Source organism: Carassius gibelio, chromosome A14, assembly GCF_023724105.1.
Source record: "Carassius gibelio isolate Cgi1373 ecotype wild population from Czech Republic chromosome A14, carGib1.2-hapl.c, whole genome shotgun sequence".
Taxonomy (NCBI): Eukaryota; Metazoa; Chordata; class Actinopteri; order Cypriniformes; family Cyprinidae; genus Carassius; species Carassius gibelio.
Genome location: NC_068384.1, coordinates 24,515,231 through 24,539,898, shown reverse-complemented (window position 1 = coordinate 24,539,898; position 24,668 = coordinate 24,515,231). Strand labels below are relative to the sequence as shown.

General features: G+C 39.0%; 1 protein-coding gene across 2 annotated transcripts; it reads left to right on the top strand.

Moving 5' to 3' along the window:
- The first annotated feature begins 8,899 nt into the window (after nucleotides 1-8,899).
- LOC128026984 (disheveled-associated activator of morphogenesis 2) lies at nucleotides 8,900-21,663 on the top strand. Of its 2 annotated transcripts, none has more exons than XM_052614307.1 (12): nucleotides 8,900-8,994; nucleotides 11,284-11,731; nucleotides 12,269-12,330; nucleotides 15,488-15,590; nucleotides 17,066-17,151; nucleotides 17,241-17,341; nucleotides 17,537-17,607; nucleotides 17,696-17,803; nucleotides 17,930-18,000; nucleotides 18,389-18,506; nucleotides 18,582-18,746; nucleotides 19,369-21,663. In XM_052614307.1, exons 2-12 carry the CDS (start codon nucleotides 11,414-11,416, stop codon nucleotides 20,872-20,874), a joined length of 2,709 nt encoding a protein of 902 aa, XP_052470267.1. In that variant the 5' UTR covers nucleotides 8,900-8,994; nucleotides 11,284-11,413; the 3' UTR covers nucleotides 20,875-21,663. The 2 variants fall into 2 exon arrangements, with proteins under 2 accessions (XP_052470267.1, XP_052470266.1); XM_052614306.1 differs by having other exon boundaries at nucleotides 8,936-9,127.
- The last annotated feature ends 3,005 nt before the right edge of the window (nucleotides 21,664-24,668 follow it).

Genomic DNA, 24,668 nt, shown 5'->3' with positions numbered 1-24,668 from the left:
TAACAAAGTGCATCTATTATGTATTTATTTTATCTTTCTTTTACTGTGTAATATGCTTGTGCATGTAAACGATCTGTAAAGTTATAAAACACAAAGTCCACAACCAAAGAGAGTTCAGCTCTCCAATAGAAAACAGGTGCCTTAAACTTTTTGTTTGTAGTCCTGCCATCATTTCTGTGACTAGTTACTACCATGTTTTCAGACATTTGCATAATGCCTGCCTACTGGAAAGCCCAAGGGCTTCTTCCTGTTGTGAATCTCACTTCTGACATCACCTTTAATTAATGTTAGTTTTACATGCACACCAGATAACTTAGAAATGTAATACTCAGGAATCCGGGAAATCGTTTTAATATAGGCGTATTTAAAGACAGCATCAAAACTGACACTGTTACCTTTATAATGCACGTTCTTGGTCAATGCATTGTTTTCGAAATTATTATAATAATTTGCTCCGCCTCTAAAACAACTTTCGTTTTCATTTTATATCACCATTCTGGGTGGCTATAGCCTAATACTTAACACAGTCATAGTAATGCCATAGCATTGATATAATAATGACTTAAGGTAATTAGATTTGAAAAAGAAGCGTTTCCTGATATGTCAAGAAGTTCTCTTTAACTTTCTATTCTTAATGGTATTCTTGTATTGTCCTTGCCAACAACATATCTTTAAGCTGTATAGCACACGAACACACACATATAAGAATTATTTAAGAATTTAGCACTGCTATTGAGCAAGGATGCATTAAATTGATCATATAAATAAATGTTTTATAAATCTCAATTTAATAAAAATGACCCTTATGACTGGTTTTGTGGTCCAGGGTCACATATGACAGTGAGGTGTCAAAAGATAAAAGGGCCAAAGCATCATAGAGCTTGTACTCAATCTGTGCTCCATGTGAATGAACTCATCGAGATGTGTGGGGTAATGAAGCATGGCCTGTTGTTTAAACGAACGCCTCAAGCATGACGACAGTGTCCTGTAAGTGCGTCTGTCTTTGGCTCAGTGGAGCTGACTGTAGATGACCCCAGCTAACCACACAAAGACACGCTCGCTGCACACTGCAGCCAAAATGATTTGACCACACAGTCTAAACAAGCTGAACTTATAGTTTGTCATGTATATTTTAACTTTATTCAAGCAATATAAAGAGAATTCAAATATGTTGGATTCAAAACGTAATCAATAGACAAGATAACTAACAGAAATACTAAAGTAGAAATTGAAAGTTTCTCAGATGTTTGTTGGACTCTTGTTTGACAATTTAAAAGTGCTTGTGTAGGCTGAGAGATCACCAATGAAATAGTTAGATAAGTAGATAGATATGAAGATAGTTAGATATATATAGTATAGACTAAAAGTTTGGACACACGTTCTCATTTAAAGAGTTTTCTTTATTTTCATGACTGTGAAGATTGTAGATTCACACTGAAGGCATCAAAACTATGAATTAACACATGTGGAATTATATACGTAACAAAAAAGTGTGAAACAACTGAAAAATTGTCATATTGTAGGTTCTTCAAAGTAGCCACCTTTTGCTTTGATTACTGCTTTGCACACTCTTGGGATTCTCTTGATGAGCTTCAAGAGGTAGTCCCCTGAAATGGTCTTCAACAGTCTTGAAGGAGTTCCCCGAGAGATGCTTAGCATTTGTTGGCCCTTTTGCCTTCAGTCTGCGGTCCAGCTCACCCCTAAACCATCTGGATTGGGTTCAGGTCCGGTGACTGTGGAGGCCAGGTCATCTGGAGCAGCACCCCATCACTCTCCTTCTTGCTCAAATAGCCCTTGATGCCTTCAGTGTGACTCTACAATTTGCATAGTCATGAAAATAAAGAAAACTCTTTGAATGAGAAGGTGTGTCCAAACTTTTGGTCTGTACTGTATATAGGCAAACTGTAAAAACTACAGTAAATACATTTATAATAAATACTATAAATACAAATAAATACTGTTCTTGAAGCTTTCTGTTCATTAAAAAAAAAAGAATGAGAAAAAATATTCATTGAGCAGCAGATCAGCGATAATGGTATGATTTCTGAAGATCATGTGACACTGAAGAAATGTCTTGCTGACATTTGAATGGTGGTGTGTATGCAACAGAAGAAATACAACAAGTATACGTACATATATGCATGCGGCTGCTGTGTTTTAGGTCATTGCTCAGGTGTTACTGATGGTTTCTGGTCGTCTCTGCAAAATATATATGAATGGGCTTTAAAGACACATATGAACAGTTAGATGTTTGCTAGGACATTTAAGAAAACACTGGGGCTTTCTCTGGGGACTGTGTCCACGTATACTAAAATATATGTTGGTTGAGGAGAGACCCCCTTATGAGTGCTTTGGGTGTAGAGAAATAGACAATAAAGCACTAAATAAATTCTTTATTTATTCATTCATTCATATACTAGTAAATCCTTAAGTCTGATTGATTAGAAAAAAAATAGAGCATGCGAATAGAAACAGACTGAAGGTCTGAAATGTAGCGTGAAAACTCAATTAGAGTAGAATTACTCAGACTTTTTCAGATTTTGATGGTCTGTTTTGGGAAATTACAGTTAGAAAAATATACCAGGCAGAGCAAGAGAAGCCTGATGTTCAAGATTGATGAATTGAGCTTGAAAGTTAAAGCGAGAGCTTGGGGGATTTTAAAAAAAGTTGTTACAACAGCACTATGTTGTGTTTTGTCAAGCCAGTGTAATTAAGGTTCTCCAGCATCCATCACTGCTGAGGACACACTCATTCAGTGAATCATTCATTAAGTCTAGTGTAAACAGCCAATGAAACATCAACCATACTAATGTCCTAAACTGTCTCCACCACCACCATCATGATGTCCCAAAAACAACAGACAGGTGTGGACCATCAACAACAGGATGACGGACCTCAACACCTCCACGCTCCCTGCTGGTTTCCTAAAGCCACCGCCCACTGGGACAGATGAAGGAGAGGGACAGACCCGGCCACATCTGTTTCTGTTTCAAACACACCCGGGCTGATGTTTACAGAGCTGCACACACACAACTGATCGCTAATCTAAAGTTACCCATGATAACCTGAAGTCTGCCGGATTAACCTTCACGTTAAGCTCTGGCTCATTTTAGGATGTGAGAGGCTTTCTAAAAGCAGTTTTATTTGTTGAGTTTATTTTACCTGTCCGATGGGTTTAGGAGATGCTGAAAGCTGGTAATTTAATCTGATTCTATTTGAGTTTTGGACCAGCGCTGGATTTTCACATCCGATAAGGGAGGATGGTGTGTGTGTGTGTGTGTGTGTGAGATGTAAGATAAATCTGTTCACCGTAATCTCTCCATTTGTAGAATTCTTTTCTTTTCTTTTCTTTTTTTCAAGATCAGTGTTAACAACAAAACAAAAAAATTACAGAAACTGGATGGAGGCTTCTGTTTAAGACAGTTTTCACACTTTGTATTAATCTCATTAGATTTCTTCAATCAAAAGTCAAATCAAAAGATTTTACAATGAGCTCAAACATGTTCGGATATGAGCTGTGATTCACAAGTATTTTATAACTGGGATAAACACTGTATTTAAATAGTTTTTTTTTTCTGGGTCATTCTACTTTTGAAGTGTGCACAGTTTGTGAACTGTTAAAAGGTTTAGTGTGATTATTTTTTGTGTGTGTGTAGCAAAACCTGCATGTCCCTACTATGCATTAAAAATGTATCCTGAGAAAAAAAATAATAATTAAAAAATATATATCCCCACTGAGTTCATTTGAATAATTGCAGCATATTTAACAGATTTTAATACATAGCAATAAATGTTAATGGCTAAAAACAAAAAAAGAAGAAAGAAAGAAAGAAAGAAAGAAAGAAAGAAAGAAAGAAAGAAAGAAAGAAAGAAAGAAAGAAAGAGAAAGAAAACTGTCGTTCATGACCCTTCTGTTTTATTGTGGCTGAAGAATTTTAGGAGAAACAAAGTTAATGAGTCAACCTCTGCAACCTGTTAGCAATAAAATGTTCCTCTGGGTAAACAACTTGCCCCCTACAATAAAGAAGTGCACTAAAGGGTCAAGTGCATTGGGCACAACACTGGGATAGTGGACAGAGGAAGTGTTGAACAGTTTTTATTGGCTCCGTCCTGCAGGGGTTTGCTCAAGGTCTCCTTATTTTAGCACATTTTCCACCATGAGAGGCCAAACAGAGTCCACACTGAGAGGAAGGCAGGAGGCTGGATATTGTTACTAATAATGCTAATTAGCATTGATTGCTGTCTTTACTGTCTACAGGGCTCCACTGCTTCCAGCTAGAGCTTAGTCTCTTTTGTGTGCTTAGCCTGACAAAACCACTTGGCAACGATAAATTGAGTTTCCCCTCATCTCTGTGCAGGCCACCCTTCACTGGCCACGGCTCCCTTTGAGCTTTTTACATTTCCTCTGGCCAGAAACACTGCAGTTTTTTTTTCTTCTATTGGTGAGACAAGTCTACATGCTCGTGCAACATAGCATTCATTCATTCATTCATTGATCAACATTTGCTGAAACAAATAAAGAAATGATGAGAATTTCTTGCGTGAGCTAACCCTTCAAGGTTTGTTTTCTTGATGTTTTGAACTCGACAGCCCGTGATCAATGTATGCTTTCATTATTTACTTAGCTTTTGTGTTTGGCAGAAGAAAAGAGGCTGATGAAAACGATGACGCAATTGTCATTTTTGGGTGAACTATTTCAGTAAATGCAGGTGAACGGTGACTCGCTTTATTGTGTCAGTGTCATCTGATATCAGCAAAGGTGATGTTTCTGGAAATTCAGGATCAAGCGGAAACCAGTGCGTCAAAGGTGCAACAGCGTCTTGTTTAACCAACATCTTAGCAGTCCATGCAGATGGCAGGCTTCATTGTTATGCGCTAGATGAATAGAAGACCTCGGGAAAGACTCGAACCGCAGACGCTGGAGGAAGGGGAAGGGGTGGAAATAATGGAGGGTTAATCCCAGAAGCTGTCCCTCCGCAGACCCAGCATGTCTCCCATTCAGTTTTAAACACTGAGGACCTACCAGAGTTGAGACGGGCTAAAAAGGGTCTTCCAGTTTTGTAGAGCTGGGAGGAATGAGCTTTCTGATGGGAGGCCCTCATCTCCAGGGCCCAAACCATTCGAGGCATCGTGCCAACGGCTCCATGAGGATGACATCATCGGCTGGCACAGCCGAACTGGGAAAGGGGTGTAATGAGGTTGATATGGACACAACAGAGCATGCACAGATGAATGTGTGTTGCCTGAATAGACAGAGTGTGTCAGCGAGAGTAATACACGGCACAAATCACGTACACTCGTTTCCCACCTCTAAAATTAGGAGCTTGTTTTCTTTCTTCTGTTGGTCATGTTGATTGTCCGAGGAACACACCGATTCATGCTCCCAGAGGACAGAAAAGAATTTTAATCAGCCCAACGGGGGGAAGAACGTGAACACATTTGAAATACCACATGACAGTGAGATAATGAGATAAGTGAGAGTGAGTGAATGTTTAAATTACGAAAAAAATTACAATTAAATTAATTTGATATTAACTAATAGCACACAAAATAAAACATTAAAATAATAAAAACTGACCTAACCAAGGTAAATAAATACATGAAAATAAAATTAACATTAAAAAAAAAAATGTAAATGTACATTTTACCTAACTACTATAATGAGATAACTTAGAGTGAATAATACCTTTAAATAAATAAATACATGAAAATAAACAAATATCAAAAAAATTTACCTAAGGTAGTGAGATAACTGAGAACGAATAATACTATGTAAGAAAAAAAATTATAAATGATATCGAAAACAAACTAATATAAAAAGCAAAAAAAATTACTTAAAAATAACAAAAGTCTTGTGAGGAAAACAGGATCACTGGATCACTGAGTGTTTCTGATTTGCAGTTGAGAGTCTGTAGGATAATGTTTATGCAAATGACTGTCTATACGTGATCCCCTCCGGTCCTCTCCTGTCCCTGCCGTATACATCGCCTATTATCTCATGTCCCTTTGTGTGCCGGTCACGCTTTGTCAGAGACTTTAAAGACTTCTTTACGAGGCACTGGTCTTTGAAAATGAACTGTGTGATCACTGTTACCACACAAGAAGCGTTCTTCAGAGTTTGTGTCAAAAACAGGTGAGAGTCAGGCACCACTCTGCTCTCCCCACGAGTGTCCACTGAAGCCCCTGCATACGCTTCTCAACAGAGACCCTACAGAGAGGTCCACAGTGACCTTTTCAGCCCTAATGGTTTCGCATTTGGATGATAAAAAAAGAACAACCATTTCCATGAACTTACATTGATAGAGGCCCTGGTGACCACCCATATTTACATCTCTTAAAGGAACAGTACATCCAGAAATGAACGTCCTGTCATAACTGATTCACCCTCTTGCCATTCGAAACCTGTTAGACTTCCTTTCTTCTGCGGAAAACACAAAAGAGGATGTTTTGAGAAAGGTCTCAGTGGGGTTTTTATTTGTATCTATACGTGGAAGTCTGCGTAGAACGTAAAGGAACATTGCGATGGCATGAAATATGAGATATAAGGTATGAGGAAAAACTGTAAGTCAATACTTTCGCATTTGCTCTCAAAACTTCAAAAAGCGTTTTCTCGCAAATCTGTTGCACTCTGCTGAGAAACATTGTTTTCTCTCACAAAACTATTGCACTCTATGCTATCTGGAAAAAACATTTTCCTAGAATTTTTGCTTTCATCTCAAAAGTTATGCGTGCAAACACAAAAACATTCAAATATAAATTTTCTTCCAATATCTCCCCATCAGAATACAGTCTGTGCTATCTATAAATCTGCTTGTTCATATTTGTATGTGCTTAAAGGTGCAATTAAATTGAAATCCCAGGTAATTGTGTGAATAGGTGTGATCTGAAAACGTGGTGTGGTACAGAGCCGTAACTGCGCTGGGAACAAGGAGAATTTAATAGGTGTGTGCACAGCAATAATCCCTTTCATCACATTTAAGGAAATCCCATGTGAAGTCGGAAAAGTGTTATTTCACCACAATTAATGTATGTCTGCACATGGATAATTACACTACGCAGATCAATTCACTGCAGCATATTCAGAGTCGTCGCTTCACACCCAAACACACGTGAAAACCAAATACTGCCGCCTGCAAAATTAATGTGCCTTTGTTTCAGCTGGCCTGCAATCATCAAGTTTTAACTTTTTCTATCTGAGAGAAACAAGAACATACTTGTCTGGCAACACACTGATCAGGATCTCACAATGGGTCTGACGATGCACTTTTTTATGTGGGAAATGCGGGACACAATGCCCTTCCAATGGAGAGGAGAATAGGAACTCTCTCTTTATCAGCTTACAATTCCTGGGCCTCAGGCCAAGAACAGCTTATTCAGACAGTAGAGTATAAAAAAGACCATAAATGAACTTGCTTGACTAACTCCTAATGCTCTGTTTATAATACGTTTTTTTTCTTTTTTCGATGGTCTGGTCTAACGTGCTCTAACTTGTCTTTACGTTTTACTATTTTCTCTTGAATAATGTTCCTCTAGCTCAGTGCATATATCACCTGTTTAATTGAGAGCCCATGTTCGCTGGTTCTTTGTCTTGTTTTTGCATGAATGCTGCCTCTGGCTTCCTATAGGGCCACCTGGCCTCCATTAAAAGTCCAAGAGACTCTGTCTGTGATCAAATGCAGGTGTGTCTAGCATACAACTGGTCTTCAAACGCTTACAGGAAAACACACTAGGTGCAGTCACCATATTCCCAACAACAGCTATCAGTGTGGAACCACTTTCTGAACAACACTGACTTGTATTGTAAACTTCTTATTGATCCTGCAATGCAGTTAGAATTTCGGGTAGCTTTGTTTTGTTGTTGGGCCATTTGGCAAAGAGGGACAAAATGAAACAGGATTCTTTTCAAGTGATGACACGGAGGACTGGTTTGTACAGTTATAGTCTCAGAAAGCACACCCATGGACCGTTCAACACTGCGCCTCTGCACGCTGCATGCAATAAAGCAAAGGGTCCAGTCTCACAGCAGTGAGATCCAGGAGCGGAAGTTACCTCACAAATACCTGTTCTGATGAGTTGTGCCTTTCAGCATTGAGTTCTCAATGTAAGCTTGAGTTCATCTGGGAGAAAAGCTGCAGATGAAGAGGTGATGGGACTCAACACTCGCTCTGTCACCTGATATCTTCTCGTTTCCATGTTTCTCCCTGTGCTGTTTCCCATGAGCCGCTCTCAGCTCACTTCATCACGGCTTCTCATCACCAGAACTGATCAAAGCCTTCTCCAGTGCTCAGGAAGCTTGCAGCGACTGGCCTCACCTTGATAATGAAACTGGCAAGAAGATCAGAAGCGGCCCGTATTAATGTTCTCAGTCTATGGGAACTGATCCTCAATCACTTTTGCCTTTTGTGTCTCGGGTGATGGTATTTTTAACCAAAGATGAAGCTGAACTGAGATTAGATTCTAAATAACAAGGGCTTCTGGTGCACATTCAGGACTGGCTTATTCAAAAAGATGCTGATTACAAATGTGTTAGTTTGAACAAAATGTCTACTGAGGCAAAAACAAGGGTGTACATTTATCAGTCAAATGTGAGTGAATATATACACCAAATATTTTAATTCTTACAACATAATTTAAAGATTATAAATATTTATTTATTTTTGGCAGTGAAATAAGAATCCTACTAAGGAGAAGGCCTAGCGTATGAATATTGTATATTCACATTCACAATTTTTACTATTTAGTAGGACTATCCACTACTGACTAGTGTGTACTTTCTGCTAGATCTAATAGATATACTAAAAAATATAATTAAAAGGTGTTAGATCAGTTAGCCGAGCGACCCGTTATGTAATTAATATTCATGAGATAAGACGTTCCCGTAGTAGGATTGGTAATCTCCCGCGTGCGCGTGCGCGTGCGCGTGCTTAGCGCACCGAGAGTTTGTGAGTTTTGCTTCAGGAGACTGAGTGTGTTAACGGGGCGCCCCGGTGTTCAGTGAGTGTTTGCCGTTGTTTTCTGCTCACAGACACGCGTGAGAATATCTCACAGTGGACGGGGAATTATTTTATTATCTCTTTTTTTATGTTGTTGTAAATTGGATCATATGAGTAATGATACGAAGTGAAACGTAAGTACTGTTTTATTTGTGCTTCTCTCGTTCCGCTGCACCGTTCACCGCTTAACTCACCTTTTCTAATTGAGTTTATAGAGTTTGTATTTGTACTGTCATTATCGATCAGCATTCCCTATTCGTGTCTTTGCCATTTTAATTTATTTTAAGGCAGGTCGACACTAATTGCAAATTCCTCCCTTGTTTAGGAAACAAGTGTTTCAGTTCTACTCATTTCTACTGGAGAGGTTTATTTTCTGGGATGTTTCAAAATAACAGGGTTTAATAAGGAAACATTACGAGAACGATTGCAACTTTCCAAGACTTTCTTAAAGTGTCTCAAAAAGCGACTATTAAAAGTGTATATTATTATTATATATTATTATAAATTTTCGGTGTAGAAAATGTGAAGCATTTTTTTTGGCCTGCCGATTTAATCATATATATATATATATATATATATATATATATATATATATATATATATATATATATATATATATATATATATATGTGTGTGTGTATGTATGTATGTATATGTATGTGTGTGTGTGTGTGTGTGTGTTTTGTTTAGGTTGTGTGTGTTTTTGTTTTGTTTTTTGTTTTTTTAGAAACAAAGGTTTGATAGAGCGCGCTCAGGTGGCACTGAAAAGAATTAAAATGTAGCGAGTAAAAGTTAATGCATCCGGTGCGCGTTCGCGTTTCTAGTGTCTCTAGCCAAGAAAGTCAAGTTTCACTCCATTGGTTGGTTTTATTCTATTTCGGTTTCGCTCACATTAATAAGTTTGTGAGATCGATATATGGGCCTCTTGTGGGTCTTTTTAAGCTAACCGATAAGTTATCATGTGAAAGTGCTGTAATAATCATCAGTCCATACTGGAAATGTTCTTTCTAATATGCATATACATATCCTGCATGCATGTGAACTCCTTAAACACTGCTTAAAGATGCAAGTTTGAGAAAAGCTTTTGATTAGTTCATAATTCCCATATTCTCTTACATTCACCATAACTTCGCTGTGATTAAGTGGGAAGTGGTGCAGACTGTAGTATTTAGAGGTGCACGTACACATGGATTCCAGTGACAGCGTGCTCATGTTTTTGGCAGCACAGCCTCTTGTTTGCTCTGCCAGTAATCCTGAGTCTGTGTCAGCCTCACTTTCTCTCTGTTTTTCTGCCATTGTCCTGTGGCCTCATTGGCAGTAATTGCCTGGACTGCAGGAGGGAACATCACGTGTGGTGTGTAGATGCTCAGAGAAGCGCTCTCAGCTCCTTGGGTCCTTCTGAAAGTGTAACCTCACTTTACTGGCATACTCCTCACATGTTAATTGGGTGATAAGAGCTGCCAGGTGCCTGACCCCATAGACTCACTTTGGGTTTGTTTGTCGGTCAGCGCTCGTGTGTTTAAAGCACGCAAGTGAGATGAACTGCATGATGCCATCTGGCCATGCTATTGGAGATGTGTTCAGCTTGGGTCTTGGTAAACAGGACGTTTTTCTTCTTGCTTTTTTATTTTTGGGTTACAATGTATGCCATGTATGTACGCAGTACTAATCTTTTTATGTGTTGAAAGAAATCAAAACATTTTTTTCTGCTTAATATTTCGTGGAAACGTATTTTTTTTTCTAGATTTGTTGATGAATATAAAGTTCAATAGAAAAGTAATTATTTGAAAATGGAAATCTTTTATACCATTATGAATGCATTTACTGTCACGTTTGTTTGGTTGATGATAAATGTTTACGGAGAACAAAATCAGCAAATCTGAATGATTTCTGAACGATCATGTGACGCTGATGCTGAAAACTCATCTGTATCATCACATCAGAAAAAGAAAAGAAAAAAGTAATATATTAAAACCGAGAACAGTTATTTTAAATTGTAGCTATATTTTACAATATTAATATTTTTCATATTTATTTATTTTGATCAAATAAATAAAGCATTTGTGAGCATAAGAGACTTAAAAAAAAAAAAAAATCTTACCAACCCCAAACTTTTGAATGAACACCACAGAAAGTGTATATAAATATACAGCTATTTGTTGTAGTTTAACAACTAATTCTATATTAGTCTCAAGCTATTTAGTGTTGGCTAGTTTATATAGATTTTAATATATTTGTTTGACCTGTTTGCAGTGTGGAAGTTGTTTCAGTCCTTTGTTTCCTGCTGCAGATATGCATCACAACCGTGAGGAGACTGGACAGTGACTCTTCATCTGTGGTTTACCTTTCGTCTGGAAACTGAATTCTAAAACTTTAATGGAACGTTCTTTGGTGACACCCAAGAACAGGAAGTGAACTTCATGGCCACCATCCCTCCTCCTCCTCCTCCTCCTCCTCCTCCTCCGCCGCCGGTCTCAGCCAGCGGTCTGACCCGTGCCGACTCTGGACACAAACACCGGCTTCGCAACCTCAACTGGGAGCGCATCCCCAAAGAGCGTGTGGAGGGCCGTGAGAGCGTGTGGAGCGGCTCTCCGGATGAGGACCGCGAGCTCTCCATTGACCTGAGCTCTCTGGATGAACTCTTTGGTCAAAAAGAGTCTGTCAAGCCCGACCGGGTCAGCAGCTTCAGGCGTAGTCTACGGCACTGCGGCTCTCCACAAGAGACGAGTGTGGACAGAGTAAGAGCACGTTTTTTTCATTGTCCATCACATGGATGGAGCTAAGAACGTACAAGTCTATATATTTTTTTAACATGAACTTGGTCTTATGAAGGCGCTGTGTTGTTGCTTTTAAGGTCATGACCATCTGATAACTTTCAGACACAGGACATGTTTGTGTTCTTAAACGGATGAATGGAGCACAAGAATAGAATAGAATAGAGTTTGATGAAAGATAAACTTTTAATTTCACTCACTTATGGCTCAAGATGCTGAAAAACGGCATTGCTAAAGAAGACGCCATCTGCATGTGTTCAATTAAAAAATGTTTGCTGTAATTGTTAATTTATTGTTAAAGGCAATTGACTTTTGACAATTGAATTTGTTCAGAAACTACAGTCTTATTGTTGAATGCAATGTATTCTTTAAATGTATAAGCTGCATCTTTTCTTTCAATATTTACAGCATGGTTAATGAAGACCTTTAAACAACTTATACTGTTTCATTTAAACTAAACGGTCACTTTTGTGTGCTGATTACGTCAAATTGTATTCACAGGTTACGCTGCTCGACTCAAAACGAAGCATGAATGTTGGGATATTTCTGCGGCAGTTGAAAATGTAAGTTTTGGTATAATTTTAACTAGTTATGAACAGTATATTTCAGTCGGGCCAATTGAAAACATAATGAAGTAACTGGCCACCCTGTTTCTATAGACATCTTTATTGGCTGTTTTAAAAAGAGGGGCAGTCACGTCCCATTTGTTTCGGACAGGAAGTGAAGGTGTCCTAGAGGTAGCATCTTAACACTTCAGACAGGCTGTGTTTATTTTTGAGCTGTTGATTGCTCTCTGATGGAGGATGGATGTGTGAATGAAAAAGGACCTGGTGACAGGTTTTGACAAGATGCTGTCCTGTCAGAACAGCTGGGTTTGACGGGCAGTGAAGGGGGTTAAAGGTCACACCTGCTTTTTAGCCAAATGAGCCGTGATGAGAAGTTAAACCTGATCTCTGCAGTGACTTACCAAAATTTTGGCAAAGATTAAATATGTAAATTCCGATTCAGGTGTTACAGAGTGAAAGCAGCTCATACAAGAAAATCATAAACCATAAATCATTATTTTTCCCTTATAGTGCAATGGTCTTTGTTTTATGCAAATTGGTTGTTTTTCATGTCTGCACTTGCTTGCTGAGTAAATATATGTGTGCATCGGTGCCCATTTAAGTTTGAAAAGCTTTTCCATGGGACTGATATCTGTCAGAACATGTGGAGGAATTACAGAGAAGTGCTTATGCAGACAAACACATTTTCCTGTGTGTAAACGCGCACTTTTGAAGTGTAGTAGTATGAATTATGCTCAGCTGTGGCCAAAGCAGGTCTTTGTTGCCATAGACCAGCGTACCTTTTCATTTTTTCATTTCGCACTCAACGAGGAACCCACAAGAGCCTTCTGTATTCTCTGATATTAACAATTAGGACATAAAAAAAACATAGAACAGTGTGATCTTGTTAAGCTTCTTTTGATTCAAGCAAAAGAACCAGCTGTGGGCTTGACGTGCGTGTGTGTGTGTGTGTGTGTCCTTTCTTTCCTCTGGCCTGAGGAACCAAGTGAAGCTGGATTGACTAGCAACTATGACCTCATTATGTCAATGACATTCAAAACTCTGTCCAAATACAAAATCTCTGTAAGCTGAACACCACAGAAAATGTGTTCTTCATAGAGAGAGAGAGAGAGAGAGGGAGAAAGAGAGACAAAAAAAAATCAAGTTTACAGTAATGCATTTATAATGAAAGTCTGGGGGCAAGGTAAACTGTATTTTACAAGTATTACCACAAAATATAAACACTATAAATGTTAGTGTATTAAAATCACTATCTGACCTTTCTCTGTCCATTCAATTCAAGTTTATTTGTACAGCTCTTTTCATGATACAAATCGTTGCAAAGCAACTTTACAGAAAATTAAGTTGCCTACTAAAATGTTTAGTAGTAGCTTATCAATTAAAGGCAGAAGTCAGTTAAAGACATAAACAGACGATGAACACTATTAACCGCAATTATTACATGATGCAATCAAACTTATAGATAAATATGGTAGTTCTGTTTGTTGATTCAGGGTTAGCATCATCTGTGGTCCTCTGAGGGTCAGCATCATCGCTTCTCAGGTGTTCTGGATCCAGACTGGAGCTTGTGTAAATCCTTGTTTCCCAGGGATGTAAACCCCATGGTAAAACAGAGAAACACACAGAGACATCATTAGTTTAGCTGCTGTTCCTACCAAGCAGAATTGATTTGTTTAACCCAAGCTAAAGAATAAATAATGGGCATTTGATCAGATATAACTGCAGTACAAGATTATGAGATGCATTATTCAAATGCTTGGCGAAAGAGATGCGTTTTTAATCTAGATTTAAACAGAGAGAGTCTGAACCCCGAACATTATCAGGAAGGCTATTCCAGAGTTTGGGAGCCAAATGTGAGAAAGCTCTACCTCCTTTAGTGGACTTTGCTATCCTAGGAATGACCAAAAGTCCAGCGTTTTGTGACCTTAGGGTGCGTGATGGGTTGTAGCGTGGTAGAAGGCTAGTTAGGTATGCAGGAGCTAAACCATTTAGGGCCTTATAGGTAAGTAATGATAATTTGTAACTGATACGGAACTTAATAGGTAGCCAGTGCAGAGACTGTAAAATTGGGGTAATATGATCATATTTTCTTGACCTGGTAAGGACTCTAGCTGCTGCATTTTGGACTACCTGTAGCTTGTTTATTGACGAAGCAGGACAACCACCTAGAAGTGCATTACAATAGTCCAGTCTAGAGGTCATAAATGCATGAACTAGCTTTTCTGCATCAGAAACAGATAACATGTTTCGTAGATTGGCAATGTTTCTAAGATGGAAGAATGCAGTGTTTGTAACATGGGAAATATGATTTTCATATTTCATAAGTTGCTGTCTAATATAACACCCAGATTTCTGACTGTAGAGGAAGTAACAGTACATCCATCTAGCTGCAAATTGTAATCTACGAGATTCTGTATACTGTTTTTTTTTTTTGGTCCAATAAGTAATATGTCTTATTCAAATTGAATAGGAGAAAATTATTGGTCATCCAATCTTTTACATTTTTAACAGGCTCTGTTAGCTTAGATAATTTAGAAGTTTTATCTGGTTTTGTTGAGATCTATAGTTGAGTATCCTATCATCAGCATAACAGTGGAAACTAATCCCTTATTTTCTAATAATATTACCAAGGGGCAACATGTATATTAAAAATACCAGAGGACCTAGAACAGATCCTTGTGGCACACCATATTTTACTGGTGATAAATGAGATGACTCCTCATTTAAGTAAACAAAATGGTAGCGATTTGGACAGGTAGGATCTAAACAATCTTAGAGCTTGCCCTTGAATACCTGTATAGTTTTGTAATCTATCTAGGAGTATGTCATGATCTATGGTGTCGAACGCAGCACTAAGATCAAGTTAAACTAGCAATGAGATGCAGCCTTGATCTGACGCAAGAACCAAGTAATTTGAAATTTTAACAAGAGCAGTTTCTGTGCATAATTTCTTGCAGTTAATTTTTTTTTTAATTAATTAAAATAAAATATGAAATAAACTAATCATTTTGGATTAGTTTAAATTGAAGTACTTAAAAAAATAAAATAATAATAATAATAATTTTCAAACCAAGTCGCAATGTATTTTTTGTTTTAAATATATATTTTTTTTGCTTAGAAGTGATGTAATTCTCAGTATTTCCTCTTCCTTCAGTGCTGCTAGGGAGATTGTGGAGGATGTGAGACGAGGGGCCGGAGAGCGTTACGGAGCCGAGAAACTGGCAGAACTCTGCAAGCTGCTGCCTGATAATGAAGAGGTATCGTCTCCACTCTGACACCACGCTTCACAGAAACAGACACATCTGTCCTTTCACGCTTCAGTCTGGTTCATATTAAAAGGAATTTGACGTGATGGTGCTTGTTTGAAATCTTCTGTTTTTACTCTGCATGATCTCTTGTTACAGTTTCTGATTATCAGAAACTGTCATTTATATTGTGTTATTGAGAGCATGGCATGCAGCACACATATACACTCTTCTAAACAGCACTTCCAGCTGTATGCATGGTATCAGATTATTTGCTAACAGTATACCATTATGCAGCAATTTCGAATTCCCTTTTACCGCTGAATGAAGAACTTCACAGAAAGTATATCAGTGCCTTGATGCCTATAGCCCCTTGCAGCACTGCTGAAAATAAAGCATGTACTTGCCATTATGCCATTAGGAAGACCTGGGTGAAAAATTTGCAGCACAGCGTATAGAATCCTGTGTCACCCAAGGTAGTGCACTCTAGGGAAGTCTACTGAAATAAGTAAAAACACACAAAAAAAAAGAAATTATAAATTATTATTATTAGAATTATTTTTTTCTAGAATTATAAATGGGGGAAAAGTGCATTTTGGGTTGTCATGATACCATAAACATATACTGTATAGTGATTACTATACAAAGTTTCATAGTACCACACAATAGTGTTAATTCAGAATTCAAATATTCAGTACATATTCAAATTAAACCAAATTTACTATATACTCAGCAAAAAAAAGAATTTCCAGCAAATTCCTTGTTTTAACATAATTTAAACCACTGAAACAAACTGAACAAGTTTGACAGGCATGTGACAAACTGAAAGAGTCCCTGAACAAAGAGGGGACAAAACTAAAAGTTGCATTGAGTATTTTATATGTATAGTGCTTTTCATGATACACATTTAAGAACAGTTTATCAGAGGTGACTGTCAAAGTGATCTGCATTTTATAGCTCTGGCCACATCTTCAGTCCTAATGCTTACTGCAGCAGGACTGTGGCATGTTCTCCTGGACCTTGGGCATCTTTCCTTCAGTGCTTTTCAGTAGAAAGGTCTCTTTAAGGTCCTAAGATATTACTGACATCTTAATTACTTGCCACCTGTAAACCGTAAGTGTCTTAAGAGCTGTTCCACAGGTGCATCTGTAAAGTTTACTTGGATTTGACTAAATTAACTTTAAAATACAGTATCCTGAAAAAGGGACATTTTTTATTTCTTTCTTTAAATTCATAAAGACATGCATTAAACAGATGGAGCTCAGAAGAGAAATAAGTGCAGTGATTCACTCCATGTCATCAAAATCTCACTCCAATCAGACAAACTAAGTTGACAGCATCGGTTATAACCAATGAATCTAATACTGGTATTGCCTTTAGTATCTATACTTCCGCATTACAGATGTACTGTCTAACCCTAGGATACACTGTGCAGTATTAATCATCACATATAAATCTACTTTGTATTTGTGTTTCTTTTTGTCTAGGAGGCCAGATTGAAAAAGTTCAGTGGTGACCGTAATGTACTGCCAGAGCCGGATCTCTTCATTCTCTCACTGGTGGAGTTACCCAGGTAAGAGTTCAGGACTAAATGCTCCAATATAAACACGTCATAGTTTTTCACTGTTCGCTCATTATTATAATCATCATCATCCTCTCTAGTTTTCGCATGCGTCTGGAAGTCATGATCCTCCAGCAGGAGTTTGACCCCGCGGTGACCTCTCTCTGTGTTGCAGCCAGATGTCTGCGAGAGGCGTCTCGAGGTAAAAACTTCCTCTCTCTTGATTTGTTTGGATCTGAAAGCTTTAGCTCATCTCCTAAATTAAGTTTACGTGCGAGCCACAAAGTATCTGAGATCTGAGCCTTTCAAGGAGTTTTGTTCTGGTCTGTGATGGTGTAAGTGGATCCTGATGGAGTGTTTCACTGATGTGGTCGATGCTCATGTGTTGTTTGTGCAGAGCTGCTGAGCTGCCCGGAGCTTCACTACATCCTGCGACTGGTGCTCAAGGCGGGAAACTACATGAACGCTGTAAGTGTTTTATCTGATGCTTATGCATCAACACTTACTGGCAAAATCGCATGGTAGGAAGTCAGTCTGAGGTCTCTTGTGCTCTCAGGGTGGTTATGCTGGGAATGCTGCAGGATTCAGGATTTCCTCTTTACTCAAATTGGCCGACACCAAAGCCAACAAACCAGGCATGAACCTCCTCCATTTTGTCGCCATGGTAAGTGTCACCAGTAAATGTGTACAGAGCCATGCTTTAATAGATTAAAGTAAGCAAAGCTGCTGTGGTTATCGTGGTAGAATGGAATCAGTAGGACTGGATAATAAAATGTTTTCTCACTTACAGGAGGCTGTGAAGAAGGATAAAGATTTGCTGATGTTTCCCAGCCGCTTGAGTCACGTCGGTCCAGCTTCAAGGTCAGGAAGCAAACAAACTTTTAACAGTGTTAACATTCCCCAAGCTTCCAATCCAGTACAATATCAATGGATCATGACTTAGTCACATTTCATACCAAAATCAAAAGAATATCTTTCATTAATTAAGAAAATGTGGAGAAATGTAGAAGAAAATGATGGGCTTTGATTTTTGTGACATCATTTTGATGTTAATTATGCACATTTTTACTCAACTTCTCACTTGTATTTTTTTTATGTTTGCTGACACCGGTTTCATTGATTTTGTGAAATTGCGTCTTTTTTATTTTTTTGATATTTCACAAATATTGCACTTAGGACAACATGTGCCTCAGTGCTTAATATTAGAAGGAAAACTTAAATCGCTAAAAGTTTTTCTTCTTTTGCTCAGGCTGTCAGAAGAGTCTGTGGTGGAGGAGCTTTCCCGACTACAAAGCAGAGTCGCTGAACTCCGAGTCAGAGCTCAGGCTGATGCTGAAATCGAGCAGCAGACAAGAACATTTCTAGAGGTTCGTTCCTATTAATGCCGAAATCATAATCACAGATGTTGAAGTGCCTTTTCAGTTCATCATGTCTTCATTCAGGTTGCGGGAGTGAAGCTGCAGGAAGCTCGGGATGAGCTGGAAAACTTACAGAGGACCAGTAAGGCACTTGTGGATTTCTTCTGTGAAGATGACAAGTCCTTCAAACTGGAGGAGGCCTGTCATATCTTCCATTGCTTCTGCCAACGCTTCCAAAGAGCCGTGCTGGTGAGCATCACTGTCTCTTGAAATTACAACAACCAAATAAAGTTTAAAATTTCAAAAGTACTTGCCTGAAACTACAGCTGCGAAAGCATTAATCTAAAAGTCTGTTCTTACTAAAATATTGTACGTTTTTCATGATAATGTGACTCATTGCAACCACTTACAAATGCTTACTGATGCTCAGTTGTTTTGATAGCTTGATAATAGATCAACTATATGTGATCTGTGAATCCCAATCATATTGAATCATTTCAACTAAAGACTCATTCAAACATTAAATTAAACATTTTTTAATGTATAGCTTCTTTTACAAAGTAAAATATATGATAAAAAGCTAGTAACAGATAATGCCAATAAAAAGCATGTAAATAGGCAAAAATATAGGTTAAAAGGCAAAGCAAAAGCAATTAATAAATAATATCCACCTACTGCATGCGGTATTGTACACTATATTTATTTTATTTATTTTTTTATAGGCTACATAGAAAAATTTCCAGTGGCTTCTATGGAGATTTTAAGTGATGTCATAAATATGTGTATTAGTTCATTAAAATGGCTGGTTTAAACTGATTTATGGAAATTAAAATCACACGTACATGATTTGTTCATATTTGTTTCCTAACAGGAGAACACTGAGCGGGAATCACAAGAGCAGCGGCGTTTGGCGCGTGAGCGTGAGAATGTGGAAAAGCGTCGATCTCTGGCTCTGTGCACCGGACTGGAAGCGGAGCAGGAGTCTTCTGAGCTGGAGCACGCGCTGCAGAGGAGCTTGAGTTACACGGGGAGCCGCCGCAGCCTGCGCAGACTCTCACAGTACTTCCTGCGCTCCGGAGAGAGAAATATGAAATCTAATAACCAACAGCACTGTGAATCAGAGGGGGGAAACTTTCATCTTCTAAATCTCTGCAGAGACTCGGAGCTAAGAAATTCACTCGAGAAGAATGATGCAGACACTGAGGCAACTAAACAAGGGATAAATAAGTTCAAACAAATTCAGCGTTTAAGCACCGATGCAACGGCTTCCTCAAATGCTATGAAAAGCCATTCTAGCTTGAGTACAAGGACAGTCCCTGGCGATAATGCTTTTGTTGCTTTGGGAACAACAAGTATCACGTCACATCAGCATGGGGCAGTGAATGTCTCGCCGCTCACAGGACTATCCCCTAACAAAGTTTTGAAAGTTGAGAAACTGGTTCAAGACACCTCTGAAAGGCTGACGCAGATAGAGGCCGATACCTCGGCGGATACTAAGAATAAAGATTGTGTTAATGGAAAACAGTCTTCACCTCGAAAGGGAGTAACACCACAGTCAGAAGTCAAAACGGCCGCTAGTCTGTCAAGAGAGACGTGGCCAAGTGCATCTTCTCCTTCTGGAGATAGTCCTCCTCTATCCCAGGAGCCCTGTAGCCCAGAAAGACAACACGTTCACACTGGGATTGGAGAGAGGCTGGAGTGCCACACACTAGTGAGGGGTCTACGCTCCTACGAGAGCCTTTCTCCAACCGTTACACGGCCAGCCACCAATCACTGCTCCAAATGGAAGAAAGAGCGGGAAGCTGAGGAGCGAGATGGTGCAAACTCACTGCATGATTCCCGTCTGGTAAAGACACCTACTCGAGGACCAACCAAAAGACTGCTGGTACAACGAGGAGGGCCCTCCAATAGCAGCGGGGTCCCAAGAGTGCGCACTAAGGCAGAACCCACTCCTGCCGATGGCTTATCAGCTAGTCATGTGTCCCGTCCTTCCCCTACACACCCCAAGTCCATTCGCACATCGCTAACGACTCGCTTCGCTGCCGTTCAGAATGAACTCAAACGCAGTGGTACTGTGCCCCAGAAGGTAAACACCTCGTGTGATACAGAGAAACACAAAGATAATGCTACTGAGAAGTTAAACCAGGATAAGGGGCAGTTTGTAAGGGGCTCGCCACTTCGTGTGCCTAAACGGCTTGCGCCCAACTCTGAATTTCAGACTCTCCACACCATTCACTCGCCCACCGCTGCTACGACTGCGAAAACAATCCGCACGGCCATCATAAGTGCAGCCAAAGCAAAGACAACCAAGACCCCGGGTACCAGAATCCCCGGGCAGAAAATTCCCAAACCTGCTGCCCAACCCACGTGGAGATAATATCTGATACTATCTATTTATGACATGCCAAAAACTAATTTAATACATGACTTGAGTTGGCAGATGTCAAGGTTTTTTGTGTGAACGGTCAACTTGCCAGTAAATAAAGGAGCCATTCACTGGGATCTGCCCAGAATTGACAGTCTGCAGGGCACTGTAATGGATCCTGACTGCTACTTTCAGAGCTCTTCGCCGATTCAGGTCACCGAGAGTTTCGCCTCCCATTTCAAGACTTTGATGGAAACGGTCTCATCCAGCACTGTCTTTAGCTCTACCTCTGAACACTCGAGTGCTCTGTGCAGGTAACGGCGCACATCAGAAGGGTTCCTGCCAGAACTTTCTTTCAATATGTGTTGTGTTTGCGAATGTCGAAAATTAATAGAGCAGCCACAGTCAAACAGACCCCAGTAAGAGACAACACTCATGTCACGTGGGATATTGATTTTAACTTGCCCTCAGGTCAAATTGACTGTTTACTTGAGTTACAGGTACAAAATAATGATTCAGAACTTAAGTTAAAATCATGCATGTAATAATTCAAATAAATCCCAAAGCAAATATTTTGAAGTAAATCGTGTGCGAGGTGTTGTACGTTGTGTTCCTTCAACTCTGATGCACTTTACAGATGAAAAAGAGATTTAATGCTGGCGGAAACTGTGTTTGTGGTAATCTGCTGTAATTGTGTGTTTTGTTTATATGAAATGTTAAATTAACAAAAACAAAAACAGCTGCCATTTGTAATGTTTGTATTTGTAAATAATGAGAATTTGAAATAAATGATGAATTCACGTGTGTGTGTGTGTGCACTTGGATGGGTCAGATGAAAGCACATATAAAATGCTACTTTTGTCAAGTATAGTGGTGGTACGTTGTATGTTCTTTTGGATGGTTTTTATTGTTCTCGCTCGGTCAATGACGTTGACAATGACAATGAACCAAAAGGTCCTGAAACTCCAATCTTATTTTGTAGTCCTCATTATTTTGTGTCCCTCGGTTGCACTCGAAGGCCCCTGATCTCTCATCCCCTTCTCTTGACAGTAACTCCCAACTTGTAAATGTTGCCATGGTGATGATTCAGGCAGGGTCGAGAATCCCCAGCTGAACAGTGGGAAACGGGAAAAGATGCTAGACTTGGGGTCTCAGTGGGAACGATCCTTTTATAGGACATAATGTCGCCAGAACTCTTGGGAAAGTCAATAAACCATTGCTGTCTGTCTGTGTATCCACATGCATTGCTGGTTTGATCAGTCTCTGTCAATGACATCATTATTCTGTGGTAAATGGAACAAAACTTCTAGAAAGGTCAAAACATAATAGGCATGTTAGAGGCATCAGACCTCTCTGAACTCAAATACAGTTTATTAACGATATATAAGATGTTCCTGCATTATGCAAACAAGTATTCACTCATGTCATAACAAATATGTTTATTTGCTCAGTATGTGTCACTCAAAAAAAGTCATTTCATGGTGACTGATAGGAGTCACATTACTGTGACAACCTTCATGTCGGCTGGTTTTCTGGAATATGGAAGGATAAGTCATGCACTGCATTGTGGGATAGGGTATTGCACCCACTGTACTGTGTGCTTTACACTGTACATTTTAATAATAGCTCATTTAGGTATTATTTTATAACATAATTTGCATACTTTGTACAGTAGACTATATATGCCTAAATACTACAATATACTTTTTTCACTCTATTCAATCATCTCTTTCTTAACTATTAAATCAAACTGGCAAGAAGACATTTTTTACACACACACACACACACACACACACACTGCATCTCTCCCTTTTGTCCTCTCTCAATCATGCATTCACTGCAAAAACTGTGATGATAACAGGCTTCAAAGTGAACTGTCCTAGATTATTGAAAGCAATGAGGACTTTTTTTGTCCTCTGAATCACCCTTATAGTTTCCATCACATGGAACCATATGCATGTTTCCTTTTTTTTTAATCGAAAAAACTTGATAATAACATTTAAATCTGGGGAAGTCGTGGCCTAAATGTTAGAGAGTCGGACTCCCAATCGAAAGGTTGTGAGTTCGAGTCCCGGGCCGGCAGGAATTGTGGGTGGGGGGAGTGCATGTACAGTTCCCTCTCCACCTTCAATACCACGACTGAGGTGTCCTTGAGCAAGGCATCGAACCCCCAACTGCTCCCCGGGTGCCGCAGCATAAATGGCTGCCCACTGCTCCGGGTGTGTGTTCACAGTGTGTGTGTGTGTGTGTGTGTTCACTGCTCTGTGTGTGTGCACTTCAGATGGGTTAAATGCAGAGCACAAATTCTGAGTATGGGTCACCATACTTGGCTGAATGTCACTTTCACTTTCACACTTTCACTTTCATTTAAAGGGATAGTTCACCCAAAAATCTAAATTATGTCATTAATAACTCACCCTCATGTCGTTCCAAACCCTTGAGACCTCCGTTTATCTTCGGAACAAAGTTTAAGTCCATGTGACATCAGAGGGTCAGTTAGAATTTTTTAAAGCATCGAAAATACATTTTGGTCCAAAAATAGCAAAAACTACGACTTTATTAAGCATTGTCTTCTCTTCCGTGTCTGGTTTGAGAGAGTTCAAAACAAAGCAGTTTGTGATATCCGGTTCGCAAACGAATCATTCCATGTAAGATCAGGTTACATCGAATTATTAATTCGCAAACCGGTTATGCTGCTGACAATACCGCCGCGCTAGGTGCAGCAATCAGCTCTCGCCTTTTTGCCCATTTTCGATTATCCGGGAGAGTCGCGCGGTGACGCGCTGCCAAGATGGCAACGGCCCGCTCTGCACACTTTGAGTTTCAAAACTGCTATTGAGGAGACTATGGGTGACGTCACGGACACTACGTCCATATTTTTTTACAGTCTATGGGAGGGTCTGAGGGTCTGATAAACGGAGGTCTCACGGGTTTGGAACGACATGAGGGTGAATTATTAATAACATAATTTTGATTTTTGGGTGAACTATCCCTTTAAGGTGATGTTAAATTACAGAAGCTGAAAGTGCAAAAGTCTCTCCGAATTAGTCAAAGAAAGGTATAGTGGAATGAATCATTAGGTTTGCGGTTCTCTCTGAGGAATATTAAATTATTTATTCACATTACTTTAAGTGGTATAATGTAACCTACAACGTCATCACAACCTGCAGACAGGAAAACGTATTATCTAGCCTGTGATTTAAAGAGGTTCTTCTTAATCTCTTTGGTGTTTTATTTATTTATTATTTTTAGGCAGCTTGCTAATGCGAACCAACTTTGGTCGAGGGATGAACGGAGAGAGCAACAAACGATTTGCGAAATCGATTCTAATGAGTCATCAAAAAGATTCAGTTCATAAGATTGATTCTTTTTTTTTTTTTTATTATTATGAACAATGCACAGGACAATAGGTACAGAGAACACTACAAATACTGTGCAACCTGCACAACAAAAAAAGAAATGTACAGACCAGAGGATAATAACATTAATTTATAGAAGGGGAAAATTAAAATATATTCAGTTCCTTCAGGAGATGAAATGTTCTTGTAGCCTTCATATTTTGCATGTTTTCTATTGTTTTGTAATATGTTTTAAAGTCCAGATGAAATACATTAAAGCTAGGTTGTGAATTAGACCATTTACATTTGTGAATATGGTATTTTCCGAAGATAATAAACAGTTGAATAACAAAAATTAAATTTTTGGACAAACCACATAAATAAAAGTATAACATGACATCAAAAATATTGATTCTGATGTTTACATTCAATTTTGTGATTATAAATTCTTCCAAATCAGACCAAAAT